At 43.8% G+C, this 18,102-nt stretch overlaps 1 protein-coding gene across 7 annotated transcripts in view; it reads right to left on the bottom strand.

Annotated features, from left to right (window-relative positions):
• PHACTR1 (phosphatase and actin regulator 1) overlaps positions 1 to 18,102 on the bottom strand; it is a 527,020-nt gene that overhangs the window by 95,181 nt on the left and 413,737 nt on the right. For all 7 annotated transcript variants that reach the window (XM_036868637.1, XM_036868638.1, XM_036868642.1 and 4 more), the window contains one exon: positions 10,705 to 10,785. In XM_036868637.1, the coding sequence (XP_036724532.1) occupies positions 10,705 to 10,785 (81 nt within the window). The remainder of the gene's footprint in view (positions 1 to 10,704; positions 10,786 to 18,102) is intronic.

The raw sequence follows: 18,102 nt of genomic DNA, 5'->3' as shown, positions 1-18,102 counted from the left end.
TCCAGAGTTTGGCTTGCCTTCTCATTACAAACACCAGTGCAGGTCAGTGACTGTGGAATCGAGGATCAGACGTGGGCAGGGCTGCTCATCATGCCTGTGGTACCCTGCCCTGCCCTGATTTCATCGGCAGGGTCCAGGACAGGCAGCTGGAAGGGTGATACCGTGGTGGGTCTTCCAAGGACAACTTACACTAGGTAGCAGCTCTCAGGAGCTGACTGTACCTGCAACGCTTTGGTTTACGGAAACACTGTCAAAATTAGGGAAAAAGATATCCAGGGGTTATCTCTAAAAATTCTGGTCAATGAGAAATGAGGGTAATTCTGGAGAACCTTTGGGGCAAGGTTTTCTTGCTCTTAGAAAGAGATACCAAGAAGGGGGATAGCCCTCTCTCTCCCATCTGGATGTTGTATCTGCATGTAATGCTGGAACTACTGCAGCCGTCTTGTTACCATGAGGGGTGATAACCTGAGAATGGCATCCCTTCGCCATGTTACTGAGCTGATGATTTCACCAACTCTGGAGCTGCCCTACCACTGGATTTTATGACGTGAGATTCATTCATTCACTCATTCACTCACTCACTCACTCACTGATTCAATAAAAATTAATAAGCGCTGACAAATGCCAAGCATTGCTCAAGGCATTTGGGATACACTAATAGCAGGGGTCCCCAACCTCCGGGATCTAATGCCTGATGATCTGAGGTGGAGCTGACATAATAATAATATAAATAAAGTGCACAATAAATGTAATGCACTTGAATCATCCTGAAATCATCCCCCTTCCCTCAGGTCCGTGGAAAAATTGTCTTCCACGAAACCGGTCCCTGGTGCCAAAAAGGTTGGGGACCGCTGCAGAGGACAAAACACAGGAAGACCATTGGTCTAAATTTGCTTATCGCTGCAGCCTCCTTGAGTTAAGTTTTTAGTTACCTGAAACCATAGGCCTTTTAACTTACACCCTGCTGACTGCACACTGGCTTCACAGGTAACTAAAGAGCCTATAATTAAACAGCATAAAAATAATCAAAAGGACACTTCCTATCTTGTTTGATGTGTCTGTATTTGACACTCTGGGTAATTTTTTCCACACTACGCCACTGTCTCTGGACTTCCATAATGCTACACATTTCTGGTTTACTTCCTATTTTTCTGTCCACTTCTCAGTTTTTGAGGGTTTTCTTATTCCCAGATCTTTTTTTTTTTAACTTCCAGATCACTCAATGCTGGGGCGCCAAGGTGTTTTCTATCAGGGACACTTATTTTCTCATTTTACATCTTCTTTGAGAAATATCATCAATCTATATGACTTCATGACCATTTACACATGCACAATTCCAAACCTGCATCTCCAACCCAGATCTCCCTCTCGAGTTTCAAATCTTTACATTTAGTACTCTGCTTAGCCATTTGGATATCTCAAACTCAATGTGGTCAAACCATCGCGATATTTTGTGCTCTGTAATTGCTTCTCTTAGGTCCCCAGCTCAGGGGACCTGCACCTGTCCCCCGTATCTGTCCACCAAGTCTCCAAGCCAGAATCCTGAATGTCAGCCGTGCCTTCACCCTCCCCTTCACTCCCCAAATCTAAGCAGTCACAGGCCCTCCTGACTCTATCTCCTACAGTTCTCCAGTCTCTCCTCTCCCCTTCCCCCCATTCCTACTGCCCTCATTCCTGCCATTTACCATCACATCATATGAATTCCAGCAACAGTCCACCAACTGGTCTCCCTGACTCATGCCTTGGTGTCCCTCCAAGTCCTTCTCTCCCACAGGCAGTGATGAGACTGCAAGTCCGATTGTGCAAAAAGCCCTTCCAGAGCTCCTCCTCACTGCTCGCAGGACAAAGAATGAGCAACTAATGTCACACTCCTGCCTGCAAGACCTGCCCTGCCCAAGTCATTTTACCTTTTTGGGGCCTCAGTTTCTTCATCCATCTCAATGTTTTAGGGGGTTGATAGAGATCCCTATATACTTCAGCATGTCTGAAAGGTTAAGAATCCATCTTGGCATCGCTAACAGAATACTTTCCCACTGGTTCCCAGTGGTTCAGGCACTGGTGATGTCTGGGTTAATGACTCCTCTGAGAGTAGAGCTTCTTTATTATGAAGTCAGCATGCTCCAAAAGCTCTTTATAAATAATTTCTATTAAAGATGCAGGCATTAGGAGCTTGGCAAGACAAAAATACCTTCAGCTATGTTTGCAATTTAGGTTTGAAGGTAAGTAGGGCAGACAGTGGAAGAAATGGGAAATTCATAAAAGTCTCCTCTTTCTGTTCCCTTATGCATTCTGGACAATTAAGACATTTATTGAATGCTCCCACAATTAATTCCATCACTTGTATTGATATAGGAAAGTGTTCGCTGTGAGGCAATTAGACAGGTAGGTTGATTGTACTTTATGCCAGTGAATTCCAGTCAAAATGTTGCCTGAATCAGCATCTGAAGGAGGAGAGCGTTAAAGAAGAAAGGAGGGAGACGCAAGAGGGAAGAGATATGGGGATATATGTATATGTATAGCTGATTCACTTTGTTATACAGCAGAAACTAACACACCATTGTAAAGCAATTATACTCCAATAAAGATGTTTAAAAAAAAAAAAAGATCTGCCCTGCCTTCCCCTCACCATACAGACATGCTGGACACCCTCTATCTTTCATTGTCCCCAACTTGGTGCCTCCCCATGTGCTAGTCCTTCCACTTCTAACATTTCCCCAACCCATCCCACCTCCTCCAGGATAATTCTCATCACCCTTCAGGTTTCCTCTAAGACACCGTTCCTTCCAGGATGCCTTCCCTGAGCCTCCAGGCCTGGTGGGTGACGCTTCCACGCACCCCCGAACATCCTGTACTTTCCTCATCATAACTGCCAAGCACCTGAACCCATTACGGGACCGTAAGTGCTGTTAGGGGAGCCAACCTTGACCCTCCTAGCATTCCTGGCGCCCGGAACGACGCCTGCAACATAACAGGTATTCAACAAACACGCAAGAGATGAATACTTTTGCTGGGGAACGCTTGCTCACCGATATTATAATAACTTCATTAATTTTTTGGTTTGGGATAGTGATTTTCTGAAAGAACAGTGTTGCTTAAGAGAACGTGGACCACAATTTCTCTTTATTCGTTTTCATTTAATCTGCTTTCCATTTACCCCACTAGGGCAATCCGCTGCATTAGGCGCTGAGATGCTACATAAATGATTCTATGTCACTGAGGCTGAAAGTAAACACTCTTTTCATTTTCACACAGTTACTCCAAATCACAGCTTCCAGAAGATGCCACTTCTAGGTGAGACATGAGAAACAGCTAAAAATGTGACAAAATAACAATGTCCAGTAAAGGCTGTGAAAAGCATTTCCCATAAACTTCAAGACTTTAAAAGTCTACACAACTGGGCTACCAGATAAACAACGAGACTTAAAAGGCTCAAGTCTAAGAATTCGCCTCCTCTGATACAGGGGAGAATTGCTATTCTTATTTTCAAAAGATGATGACCTTTTAATTTAAATACCAGGCTTTTTTTCTCATGACTGCCTGAGAAGGGGGGAAATGTAGCCTCTGCATAAGAGAGCTGTCTATTTCAGGGAGCTTCCGTTTGTGTTGATAATTAAAAATAACACCTTCCAACACATTGTTCTAACTCGAGGAAGGAAAAAAGCACACCTCAGTGCACTTTATTATTTGCTGTGAAATGTTATCAGTAATTCCCAGCGCATAGTGAAAAGGGAAGTTGCTCATTTGCACACAGTCAGTTCTGTTCTTCCGTGACCCCTGGTCTTTGCCCCCCGGTGGGGTTAGCTCTGCCCCCAGGTCTTGGTGTGACTGCAGTGAGCAGCTGCCTAGGGACCAGGGGAGCTGCAGTGGCCTCAACTACATCCCTGCAGGTGGCCACACCTCCCAGCTCTCTGCCCCCATCTGGGGTGTGGCGGTGTGTAACATACAGGGGCGACAGCGTGTCATTCCACGCAGAGAGATGGTCTCCTTTCCCTCTTCTTCCCTCCTGATAAGTGATATATCAACTCATGTGAATTAAACACATCCATATTGTACAAAGCACGTGACAGACCTGTGATAGAACTGAGGTTTCACTGCAAAATCCAGTGTTGATAAAGAACAATCGCCATTGTTATCCCTAACATTCTTTATATACAACATCATGCTTATTTGTAGAGATCATTTGCAATAACCACTAACAGCATTATTTATTAATATCCTCTGATGACCAATAGGCAATATATTACAAAGTTTTTTCTGTGTTCCTATAAATTCCAAACAAAGGACAGAAGGTCTTAGCAGGGGTTTTCAGAGTCCACACTCGCTGGCCGTGAACCCTTAGGCAAGTCTATAACCTCGCTGGGCTGCAGCTGCTTCTACTCTACTTTGGAAAAATAACAGAAGCCAGGTCAGGTGACCTCTTGAGATCCTTGCTAAGCCTGAGAAGTATCATCACGATTTTACTAATGGCCGAACAGTCCACGGTTTTCAGGATATTTTTCTCCGTAACACTTAGAAACCACCGTTTATAAGTAGAGTATATGGCATCCATATACACGAATATACGCCCAGTGTGATACCGCCTATTTAAATAACTGGCAATAACGTTTCATGAACCACACAGATGAAGAAACAAGAGGGATCAGAGTTCTAGTGCTCTGGATTTTGCCAACACAGGTGTACAGACCAAGTCGTGTGTACATGCAGATAGCCTCAGGCTGGCATTTGTTGTTTTTCAATAAACATACTGAGCATTGACTATGTCCCAATAGGACATAGTGCTACTGTAGGCAGTCGGATGCCACAACATCCGTGAACAAACCAGACAGAGATCCTGCCCTGCCTGGTGGAGCTCACATTTCAGTGAGGAGAGACCTATGAGAAAAAGGCTAATACAACGCATATGTAATTTACAGATTGCAGGTGATAAGAGATAGAAGGAAAAAAAGAGGGAAAGAAAGAAAGAACACAGTAGAGCAGGGTCAGGGGATTACAGACCTATGGAAGGAGGTGACAATTTAAAATCTGGATGGAGGTCCCAGGGAAGCTTCATTGAGAAGGCAGAATCTGAGCAAAGACTTGGAAAAGGAGTGAACCACGTGGATGGATATCTGGGGGAAGAGGGTTCTAGGAAGAGAGTGGAGCCAATGCCAATGTCAGGGGCTGGAAAGCAGGGTTAGCAAGATGCCACAGAGAGGACATTATGAGGAAGTACCGCCAGGGAGTTGAAGCCAACTTAGGGATTGGAGGGCAGATCGTGGAGGGCTTCGTAGGCTGTCGGAGGAGCTTGAAACTTCTCTGAGTGAAGTGGGGAGCCACTGTAGGCTCTGAACAGGGGGTGTTGTGCTCTGATTTACAGAGAACTGAGAGAGAGGCAAGTGCAATACAGAGGCTTTAATTTAAAAGAAACATACTGAGTCAATTTAAGGAACTTAAGGGCTCACGAATTAGGTTACATGTTGTTCAGAAGTAGTAGTAGGACCAATGCTCCTGTTTCAGCCACCCAATCACTGCATTTAGGTCTCTGTGCAAATATCACCTCCTCCAGAGGTCCTCCATGATTGCATTTATATAAAATCATGGCTCCCCCTCTGAATTTATCTCCTTACCCTGCTGCTTTGTTTATCTTCATAGTGCTCATCACTCCTTGGCAATATATCATAGGCTTATTTAATTATTTCCTATCTCCTTTAGTAGAATGTAAACTCTGAGAAGGTGAGAATCTTGATTTTTTGGTTATCACTGTAGCTCGACACCTAGAGCACCTGGCTCAGAGGGGGGATTCAGTACCAATTTGTTGAATGAATGAATAAATGTTCCAGGAGTCTAGGAGAACCCTTAAGTTCTAATTCAAAAAAACAGACTACGGAAGTGGGGACTATATAGTTAAAAATAAGCTGTCTACAAAATTATAGACCACTTTCCATCAGTAGTTGGTTTCACATTTTTACTCTTTAGAGTGATGACGGTTCACTGTAATGTTTCATTGTGTTTTTCACGAAATTGCTATATCCATATTGTGGAAAATATGGAAAATGGGAGAAAAAGAATTTAAAATTTTATGTTCCTCTACATCGTGATTAACAATTTAAAGTCTTCTTTGTAGTTTTTTTAAAGTTTGCTGCATTTTTACATGGCCTTGATGTATCCAGAAATCAAACGATTTTCTCTGATCTTTAAAGTTTTATCTAAACTTTCTTCTGAACTTTATTTTTTTCTATAAATTGATTTACTTATTTATTTATTTTTATTTTTGGCTGCATTGGGTTTTCGTTGCTGCGCCCGGGCTTTCTCTAGTTGCGGTGAGCGGGGGCTACTCTTCGTTGCGCTGCAAGGGTTTCTCATTGTGGTGGCTTCTCTTGTTGAGGAGCACGGGCTCTAGGTGTGCGGGCTTCAGTAGTTGCGGCGCATGGGCTTAGCTGCTCCACGACATGTGGGATCTTCCCCGACCAGGGCTCGAACCCGTGGTCCCCTGCATTGGCAGGCGGATTCTTAACCACTGTGCCACCAGGGAAGTCCTCTTCTGAACTTTAAATGCATGTGATTGTATATGGAAACCAATAAAAAAGATACAAGCCATCCAGTAACTTAAGCTCTTTACATCTACATGCCATTAAATGAAGGATTCCTGAACTAGTTTCTAGAGATATTGAGAAAATTTCCCCTCTTCAATCCAAGCTCTCATTTTGCCTGATTTAAATTTATTGACTAGTTTGGGATTTTAACCTGCTAAGAAAAACATAAAGAATTTCGAGGAGAACTGTCAGAATAATAAAACCTTATTCGTTCTGAGTCCGCCATGCCCAGTTACAAATCTCATATCCCTACAGTTTATCTTAATACTTTCTACAAACGAGTACGGCATTATTAAGCAAAATCAATAACAAAAAGAGTTGGAAGAGAAAAGCTCACCTACTAAAGATAAACTGCTTCCCACCACCTTAGCAATATCATATACAAAACAGTATAACTGCAGCATGAACAGGGGCCGGCCCTCGTGGATGGGCTGACGCAGTAATTGCAAATTAGGGACCGTACATCTCTGGTGGAAACTGTTTTGCTGCCAGGTGACCAGACTCATGGGTGCAAAATGAGGAATGACCAGCCAGGCAATGTGGAAGGACTGCTGAAAATCTACGAAATTTATCTTTGAAACAAACAACTTGGAAAACAATGAAAGGTTCTTTGCCTCTTGCTGTTCACTCAGGATGTGGCAATGAAAGTTTATTTGTTTTACTCACTAGAATCCCAGACACAGCAAGTTGAATGATGCTGTAGAAAGGGGACGGATGAATGACAGGAAAACAACGTGTTTAGAGACTAAAGAGGAGACAGGGTGGAGGGGTGAGAAGGTAATTAAATCAGATACCAAGGGGCTAGGTTCTCGGCCACCCACATTGGTAAGGCCATTGTGAGGGGGGTTGAAGATCCTTGCACTTAAGATAAAAGGGAACAGTGATGTCCCTTCCTAACTCGTGGGCCTGAACTAGGCTAAAGCATACAAAGGGTTTTAAAAAATATAAAGGATGATGATGATACTACTACTAATAATGGGGTGTTAACAATTTCTTGAGAACTTATGGGATGATAGCCAATATTTTACTCTACATGTTGTTATGGATGGAATTGTGTCACCCCCTCTCCCTCCTGCCCAAATTTATATGTGAAGCCCAAACCCCCAGTGTGACTGTATTTGGAGATGGGCCTTTACGGAAGTAATGAGGTTAAATGAGGTCCTAAGGGTGGGCCCTGATCCAACAGGACTGCTTTTCTTATGAAAAGAGGAAGAGACACCAGAAGTGTGCACGCACAGAGGGAAGGCCATGTGAGGACACAGCAAGATGGCAGATATCTGCAAGTCGAAGAAGAGGTCTCACCAGAAACCAATCCTGCTGGCACCTGGATCTTGGACTTCTAGCCTCCAAAACTGTGAGGAAATACATTTCTGTTGTTTAAGTCACTCAGTCTGTGGTATTTTGTTATGGTAGCCCTGGCAAACTAATACAGATATGTTATCTCATTACAATATTATCCACACTGTCAAATACAGAAATAGAAGCACAGAGAAGTTATGCAACTTTACTAAAGTTGCACAGCCACTCAGTAGTGAAACTGGAATTGAATCCAAGCAATGATTACAGGGCTCACGTTCTGAACAGCTGATGTAACAGAATACAAGGTGATGTGATTAATATCCGCAGTGATACAAAATGGATGCTTTTATCAGAAAAACCCACAGCAAATACAAACTTCTATATCTACTATGTGCAATTTTAGTTTCCCTCTACTCCCATTCCCATCATACAAACAATAAGCATTTTTTGAGCCAATCTATCTCAGCCACTTTCTGAGGGGGTCTGGCATCAAGCCTTATGAAGTCCATGTTCTCCTGGAGTTAACGTGCTAGTGAGGAAAGCCAGCCAACAACAGAACAGAAAAAAGCAGACAGCGATAAGTGCAAGGACAAAAATAAAACCAGAAGTTGTGGTGACAGGTGGCAGCTAGCCTGGTCCTTTCCTCTGCAGCCGGCTGCTGAGAGCATGCTGTGAGTCGACCACAAACAGGACACAGCTCCTAATCTTGGGGCAACTCCTAATGGGGGCTGGCAGGCCCCAGCCTCAATGTCCCCTGTTTCTTCCTCTATAAAATGGGCTTTTGCTCTAACGGTCTATGGCTTCTTTGATTAAGTCAGGAAGTTACTCCGGCAATATTTACCCTAACTCAGTTATTAGGTATAATGGAAATAATAAATACTATAATAAAATGTATCCTCTCCTTTAAAGGATTCCTGAAATTTTCCTGTGAGAGACATAAAATTTACAGGAAGAAAGGAGGGAGGGGGAGGGATCATTTAACTGGATCTGAACAGGCTTTAGCTAGGACAGTAATCTTTATTTAAACTCTTGGATGCTGACCATGTAATACCATACCTGCGGCCAGACACTTCCTGTCTTCACCGGGGAGGGAATATAGAGAAAGGAGTTTGAGATGAAACATGGAAACTTAAGGTCAGTATAAGGGATGGTTTGGGGGGCCTGTACCGAAATAAGACATTGGAGAAAAGCGACAAAATGATGCATTCTTTTTCTCTGGAGAACTTAATCAACCAAAGAAACTGTATCTGGGTATGTCTCGCCCAGAAGTAGAAGGATGACGTGACTTGTCATCGGGATGCCTTGGGGCCAGAAGGCTCTGCTAATGAACAAAGGCGGTTTGAAATAGTACAGCTTCACACCCTACCTGCTGCATCCCCTGCCACTAGGGCGAGAGCGGTGCCACCTCCTACTTGCAGCGTTTCAGGGTGGCCATGTGTGCTAAGAAAACATACTTCAAAAGTGCCATCAGGAAGCTCCACGGCAGGAATGAATGGGGTGAACTGTACCACCAGAGGAATAAGGACCAGCTCACTGAAGACAGTGGAATCAGACAGAAGCACCCAAGTTAGAAACGCAACCTGCCTTTCTGTATCAGAACACAAACTAGGCGTGTAGAAGACCTACAAAAACATGGAAAACTGGCTGCACTGCCAGAATTACAGGATCACTTTGATGATCAGGGTGCATCTTTAAAGTGGAACACGTGATTTAATAATTATCTGGCCCAACAAATAACACTGGCCTCAAATAATAAGACTGGAACAGACAATGATTACTGATGACCGTAACAAGACTGGAATAACAGTTCATCATTTCTCTTAAAGCCTTAAATGAAGGATGGTGAGAGGAAGGGGAGGGGGGTGAAGAATAGTTAATATACTGGGTAAACCACTGCATACCTTCGTATTTAAAGGCAGTAGTTCAATCAGCAAAAGACACAGGATAATTTCACCAGCAAACACTTTTGGACACGTTCACAGCGCATTTGTAATCACTGGAAATATTATCATTTGAAATATGTGTACATTTATATAAAATTATATGTAATTTTCTCCACTTTGATTTCTCCTGTTGTTGGGAGATGGACTGCCCCAAAAACTCTGTTAGAGAAATTCTAGATTCTTGTGGATTTTTTTTTTTTTAGAAATTCACGTTCTTTTATTTATTTATTTATTTATTTATTTATGGCTGTGTTGGGTCTTCGTTTCTGTGCGTGGGCTTTCTCTAGTTGCGGCAAGTGGGGACCACTCTTCATCGCGGTGCGCAGGCCTCTCACTGTCACGGCCTCTCTTGATGCGGATCACAGGCTCCAGACGCGCAGGCTCAGTAATTGTGGCTCACGGGCCCAGCCACTCCGCGGCACGTGGGATCTTCCCAGACCAGGGCTCGAACCCGTGTCCCCTGCATTGGCAGGCAGATTCTCAACCACTGCGCCACCAGGGAAGCCCTCTTGTGGATTTTTAACATTTGTCCTGGGAAGCCCTAGTGCCTGAAAGAGCCTGAGCAATTCAATTCACCCCAGCTGTGTGTGTTCAGACACCAACAGGCTCCCAACAGTATTGACACCATTCCTCAGGCCACATCATTTGTCTCAGCATCCTATGGTTGGATTCCAGTGCCGAGAAAAAGGGAGCTTTCGTTCCCTCTATAATAGCAATCACTTCAGCGCTGTCTGCTACATTCTCTGATCTCTCCAGAAGTGTCTGGAGTTTTAAAGGTTCAAACTCTGATAAAGTGATACAGAAAACTGAATCCAACTCCAAGAAATATGCACACAGATTCCATGCACGGCTTTTTTTCTGGCTCATGGAGACTGGAGTGGTCCCCTTACCTTTATCATAGATTTCCTTCAAGACCCCTCGTTTTATTAGCTCCTCTCTGCTTTGCCTCATCGATATTTTCCTTTCCAGGGCTGCGAGCAAAACACAGAGAAGCAGGGGTGAGTAGGTAACAAAGACGTTTCTAAAAAGCATCATATTTTAAGATGTATTGAAATGTAATATATGGGAAAGCTTCCGTAAGTTATACTTTACTAATGTAAGCTAATGATACCAGTTAATACGTTTTGATACTATGATCAGCATTTTAATCCAATTATTTCATTTAATCGTCAAGACAATCAAATTACCTATGAGGTAGGCGTTTTTAATCTCATTTTATTTAACCGCGATATATGGTTGAGGAAACTGTACCATAGAGCAGTTCAACAACCTATCAGAGTCCTACTGAGAAGAGCATCCAGGATTCAAAGCCAGAAAACACTACCTCTGCCCTCGGCTTAACCTCTGCATCAAGCAGCATCTTCCTGAGTGTGGCCTTTCCTCATAGGTGGGATTTCCTTTTTAATTACCTAGTTCATACAGATCACGTCTCATTGAGGATTTTGTTGCTTCCCAACTATTTTAAAAGTCATTTGAAAATATCTCCTAAAAAGCTCCCTGGATTGGTACCCAGGTTCCCGAGGAGAGCCTGGGGGGTGGTGGGAGACCTCCGTGTGACACCCACCCACTGCTCTCCTCTCTTGGCTCCAAACAAGGAACGGACTGTTCAGTTCCCAGACACACTTCCACTTGACCAGCCATTCACCTGAGCCAACCGTTCAGGCAGGTGGGAGCTGCAGGGGGGAAGAGGGAGCGCTTCCTCTTGGATCAGTGGGTATGATGGAGGGCAAGTCAAGTGGAAACAGAGCCCCAGAGTGGGGAAGTGAGGGCAGCACTAAAGGGCAGGCCTGTGTCCCCAGGTAGGGAAGGGGAAACCAGCAGAACCTATAGAGGAAAGAAAGCTATTCCAGCAGCTGACATTTCAGTAAACACGGAATGGAGGAGGCCAGAGGTGACGGCAATCACTTTTGTCAACTTGAGATTCTTTATATCCTTTGGATACACAATTATTCAGGGGGGAAAAATACCAGTTATAAAATAAAGAAACAATTTTATGCAGACAAATTTAGATGCAGATTAAACACAAACACACACACACACACACCTCTCAATAGAAGTTAATGCAAAGAATATGAGTAAGAACTAGAGAGAAAGCAAGGAAACAAGAATTGTGATTGCAACTATGTTACCCACTAGCTGTGTGACCTTAATCAAGTCACTTTGCCAGTCTGGGAAGACACTGATGCCTCCACCCCAGCCACCACGATTTCCCCACAGCCGTGAGGGCAGGAAGGCTGTACGGAAGAGCAAGGGTTAGAGGCGGGTGGGAGAATCAATGGAGTGGTGTTCGTTTGGGGAGGTGAAGGAGTTTTATGTCCCAACCCGAAGAGCAAGATATGGTGGGAAGAGGGCAGACGGGGTTCTCGTGCAGAAGAGGGATGCCCGGGAAAGGGGAAGAGAGGTGCGTGCAGTTCGGTTAGAAAGTTCTGCCTGATTTGAAAAAAGATTTGCTCAGCAGCCCAGTGGGAGAGACTGAACAGGCAAGATGAAGTGGGGGTTTTTAAGTAAAAAGTTTGTTAGCAATCTTTTGGGTGAATGAACAGGTGCTTTGCCATCCCGTACTGAACCATGTAAATGAACAGATTTCTCTTCAACAAAATGAGGTTTCCCAGGGGCTTTTCAAAACCGTGGAGTAAAGTGGATGAACCTGACCCACGGCACTAAGGGAAGGATCTACAGAGAGCCGGACAGAGCCCTAGACGCAGAGGTCCGAGATCTCAAGTATCAGCAGAATATGGACACTGCCAGGCCAACCATTTAGGCATCCGGACCTCAGCTGTCTCTCCGCACTCATTCAGCAACTGAGGACCAGCTGCCTGGAGTGCAAAGCTACTCTGTCAGGGGCTGGAGATGATGGTGACCAAAGGGACAGCCCCTCCCTCACAGGGATTACAGACTAATGTGTGATTCAGTCATCAAATGATGATATCGCCTAATGTGTGACTGCAAATTGAGATGGGCCTCATAAAAGAAGACAGGGTTCCTTGGGGCTTCCCTGGTCGTGCAGTGGTTAAGAATCCGCCTGCCAATGCAGGGCACACGGGTTCGAGCCCTGGTCCGGGAAGATCCCACATGCCGCGGAGCAACTAAGCCCGTGTGCCACAACTACTGAGCCTGTGCTCTACAGCCCACAAGCCACAACTACTGAGCCCGTGCGCCACAACTACTGAAGCCTGCACACCCAGAGCGCGTGCTCCGCAACAAAGAGAAGCCACCGCAGTGAGAAGCCCACGCACCGCAAGGAAGAGTAGCCTCCACTCACCGCAACTAGAGAAAGCCCGCGTGCAGCAACGAAGACTTAACGCAGCCAAAAATAAAATAAATAAAATAATTAAAAAAAAAAAAAGAAGAAGAAGACATGGTTCCATCAGAGCGTACGATAAATAACCTCCTCCACTGAGGAGTTAGAAAAAGCTTTTCTGAGGAAGAAACCCCAGAGCTGAGTTTGAAAGATAAATATACCTTATCTTAGCCCAGGGCAGTTGGGTAGGAGCTGACGGAAACACTCCAGATACAGCAAGCTTGGCAACGGCTCCCGACGGAGGAATCAGGGTGCCGTGGACAAGCAGAAAGCAATCTGGTGTGACTGTACCACCAGCACCAGGTGTAGAATGATGGTTTAAGATGCGGCCAAAGGGGCAGGGGGCCTGGGCCATGCAAAGGCCTTATTGACCATGTTATTCTAAGGGAAATGGGAAGAAGTGATCAGATTTAAGTATCTGAAAGACCAACGCCCATTTTAGTGTGGAGGATGGATTGGAGGGAGGCCAGTTATCAGGTGATTACAGAAGTCTGGGCAGAAGATGATGGCAGCTACCCTAAGATGCTGAAGACGGACACAGAGACAAGGGATACACTCAAGACATGTGAAGGTGGCAATGTTGCCACGACCTGAAGGTAAGGATTGGGCATGGGGTGTGCAGGGGAGAGAGGGGTCAAGAAGGACTCCTTGGTTCTTGACTTGAGTAACTAAATGGACAGTGGTGTCAATTACTAAGGCAGGGGACACAGAAGGAGAATCAGGCATGGAGGGAGGATGGTGAGCTCAATGTCAGCACCCAGGAGGAGATATCAGGTACGTGCTCGGGAAAGGTCGTGGGATACGTCATGAAACAGGGATAATGAGCCTGTCCTATACATGCCAGTGTTTCTCAGACTTTTCCATGTGAACACTCCTAATGGCAAAGGGGTAATGCCAGGGGCTCCGAGGGTATGACTGAAGTTGCCTGTCCCAAGCATGCCATTTCTTTAATGTATTGAGTTTTTCCTTAAGAACGAAGGTGGAGCTCACATAATATATCCGCTCTGATTTAAGTAAGAAAGTACCCCCCTCCACCCTCTCCCACATGCACACCAATTTCCACCTTTAACTGACATTCTGGGAAGAGACGGCTTATTTATGCTTTGGCTTTGTCCATTTCCTAGTGCAGAACCCTGTGCCCAGAGAGAATACACAGATCATTGTGAGAAGGGTGGATGTCATGTCATTTAATCTTCACCACAGTCCTGTGAAGTGTTATTATTCCCATTATACAGATGTGGCACCTGAGGCCCAGCAAAATTAACTTGCTCAGAGTCACAGAGCAGTAAGTAGAAGAGCAGAAAGAGATTTTAAAGCCTGTGGGGTTTTTTTTTTGCCTCCACAATACCACTTTATTATGGAGATTGTTATTATGTATATAGGCTCTAAATATAATCTAATGTATAACGCTTTAAAAATGGAAGGCAAGAATAAACAAGGTCCTACTGCACAGGATACTATATTCAGTATCCCGTGATAAACCATAATGGAGAAGAATATGAAAAAGAATATATATATGTATAACTGAATCACTTTGCTGTACAGCAGAAATTAACACACTGTAAATCAACTATACTTCAAGGGAATAAGTTTTTAAAACTAGAAGACAATTTTATTACTAGTTTATTTGGGGCTGAGCATCACAGTAAAATAACATAATTACACTTTGGTTCAGGAGCTTCTTCTTTCTAAGGCACTCTTCACTATCTCTCTTAACAAGGTATAGGCGATGCCTCTCTGCTAATCTTATTTTCAGCAGTTCCTCCCAAGTTCGAGCTAAGGTTAACTGGGGTCAAAGACAAGCTCACCCACTGCCCCAGGGAGTGAAATAAAATGGGTTCTCGGTGCAGGAGGACAACTCAGATCACCTGACCTGGTCTACTACTAAGCCATAAGCCCCAGGGGGAAGAGGATTCCATGTGGCGAGAAAGAAAATATAACGGTTTCCTTTTCACCAACCAAGGCTAGGTCCAATCCTCCCTCTCTAACAATTTTGGCTTTGGGTAAAACAAAGACAAAAAAAGAAGAGAAGAGATTATGAAAAGTTAAGGAAGTCAGAAGATGAGGAGCAATGCATCGGGGAAGAGAAGGTATAACGTGTACTGCATCTGTCCAAAGGATAGGAGGAACAAATCAGGTAAGTGAGTACCGCGGTGTGATAGGGAGCTGATTAACTGGGGAATGTTGGTCCCTGGGAGATGGGAAATGAAAGTTAACAGAACAACATCATTTAGCTCTTAAAAGGAAAATAAAACTGAAAAGCTACTTTGTTAAACTTGTGGCAAAAAGCACACAAGTAGGTAACACTTTTATATAAAAAAATAAAGTCAGTAAGGACTTAATTTAAAATAAGAAAATCTACTATATAAGGATCACTCCAATATTATTCAGTTATTAAAGCACAGGGCAATATAAAGTCTGATTGACCACACGTAGGAATGTGCTGGTGTAAACTTTTTGGTTATGAAACTGGAATGCAGTGATGGTTGCACAACTCTTCAATTTTACTAAAATCCTTGAGCTGTACTCATCCAAAGAGTTAATTTTATGTTGTGTAAATTATACCTCAATCAAGCTGTTATGAAAAAAAAAAACATAGTGACCACCAGGGCAAAAACATGAGTTAAAAACAAAAATAGTAAATCTAAGCAGACGATTAAATTAAACTTTAGGCCACAGTCAGCAAGAGGACAACAGTAAAATACAAAGATTAGATATATAGCATATAAAAGTAACTTTCTAAAAACAATTATTTTAACCTCTAACAGAATAGAAACAAAATAGAAAAAGCAGGAAGCTGGTTTCCCCCCAAAATGAAAATACAGCTCAGAGCACAACAATGCAACTCCTTGGATCTTTAGAAAAGAACCAAGTCTCCAGGCGGTAGTAGGTGCAGAACACTTGTAATAGGATTTTGAGATGGGCCTGTGGTGACTGAAACATCAAAACCAAATTGCATAAACCAGCAAATGTGCCAGGGCTACTGCAGGGACACCCGGTCTAAAATTCTACACCAGCATATGAGACAGCCTGAAGAGGAAAAGGGGAAAAATGACTGACTGGCTTTTAGAGACAAACAAAGAATTAGTTGAGTAGGTCCAAACACATTTTAAAAAGCTTCACATACCCCTCTTTCTTGCCTGAAATGAGTGCAAGAAGTACTTCTCAATTACTGTACCAAAAATGGCCCCCCAAAATTATATTAAAAGGTTGGCATGTCCAAGGTAGGCTCTCGAAGCTTGTCATTAAACAAAATATTCATATAAAAACCATGCAGAAAACCTTGAAAGGCCTTTTTTATTTTTTTAACATCTTTATTGGGGTATAATTGCTTTACAATGGTGTGTTTCTGCTTTATAACAAAGTGAATCAGCTATACATATACATATATCCCCATATTTCCTCCCTCTTGTGCCTCCCTCCCACCCTCCCTATCCCACCCCTCTAGGTGGTCACAAAGCACGGAGCTGATCTCCCTGTGCTATGCGGCTGCTGGCATAGGTATTCTTGCATCTTATCACCATCTATTGACCGTGCCTTTTTTATTTATCGTACTTCTGATATGTTGACGTCTTGGAGCCATGCTGATCCTAGAGACAGACAGCCCCTCCCAGGGCGAACAGCTTCCTACAGATAGTAAGTGACTTGCCTATGAGCCTGCCTTTCATATATCGTTCTTGCACTACAGGCCAAGGTTCTCCTGCCCTCCTCACCCCAGGGCCAGGTACCAGACAACTAGAGACAGTCCTTATGCCCCAGAGCCACTGAAATGATTCACACTAGCCAGGCACACCTGTTAACCCTGTCCTGCCCATTCCTTCCTGTGGAAACCACAATAAAGGCTCTTGCCCATATTCTCGTCCCTTTCTGCTTCCTGAACAACCCTGGTGCTTCTCCACGTGGCCCTCCATGGCCTGGCATGACCCTTTTCTCTTCGGGATCTGTGACTATAATAGACTGTCTTTTCAATGGCAATTGTCTCTCGATCTGTGGCTTCACCATACCTGAATAATAATAAAGCCTACATTTTAAAGCACACCTATTCTTGCACTGGTTTGTAAACAAAGGGAAAAACTAATGAGGGTTTTGGTTTTCACAGCTTTATGTTCTACTCTATTGCTCTGAAGTCTGTTTACATTTGAGCAAGCGCTTTATTAACAAAGTCTGGCGAAGGACCGATTCTCAGCAGTAAATTCCACCAAAGCACAGAGACTAACTCTGGTAATGGAGTGACAGCAGTTCTAATCACTATTGTAAACCTCTTTTGAGCCACCACTGCAGGATATGCCATATTTACTAAAAGCCAGTTCCCCATCACCTCCCCCTAATTATTTTTTTTCAGTCTCCCTATCCACATGGGTATGTGCTAAGCCAAGGAATCCTATGCTTCTTTAACATCAATGAATTTAAAACAGGCATCTTGGATGGGCTTGTTCTGCTTAGTGAATGCCTGCGATGGATGATTTTGTTAAAAATAACTAGGACATTCTCTTTTTATTTTTTTCATGTGCTCACATACACGTGTTCTTTTATTTTTTTATGTATAAAAATACATGAAACATTTTTCACTGTGAATAATTGAAGAAATAGAAAACAAACTCCTTTTTCCTTGTCCCTCCTTCCACAGACCCAAATCATCAAATGTCACTACTGCCCTTCTTTTTTTTTTTTTAAAGATTTATTTATTGATTGATTGATCGATTGATTGATTGCTATGTTGGGTCTTCATTTCTGTGCTAGGGCTTTCTCTAGTTGCGGCAAGTGGGGGCCACTCTTCATCGCGGTGTGCGGGCCTCTCATTATCATGGCCTCTCTTGTTGCGGAGCACAGGCTCCAGACGCGCAGGCTCAGTAGTTGTGGCTCACGGGCCTAGTTGCTCCGCGGCATGTGGGATCTTCCCAGACCAGGGCTCGAACCCGTGTCCCCTGCATTGGCAGGCAGATTCTCAACCACTGTGCCACCAGGGAAGCCCCACTACTGCCCTTCT

The sequence above is a fragment of the Balaenoptera musculus genome, chromosome 11 (genome assembly GCF_009873245.2).
Source record: "Balaenoptera musculus isolate JJ_BM4_2016_0621 chromosome 11, mBalMus1.pri.v3, whole genome shotgun sequence".
Lineage (NCBI taxonomy): Eukaryota > Metazoa > Chordata > Mammalia > Artiodactyla > Balaenopteridae > Balaenoptera > Balaenoptera musculus.
Note: the sequence above shows the minus strand (reverse complement) of the source record. Positions and strands in the feature narration are given on the sequence as shown.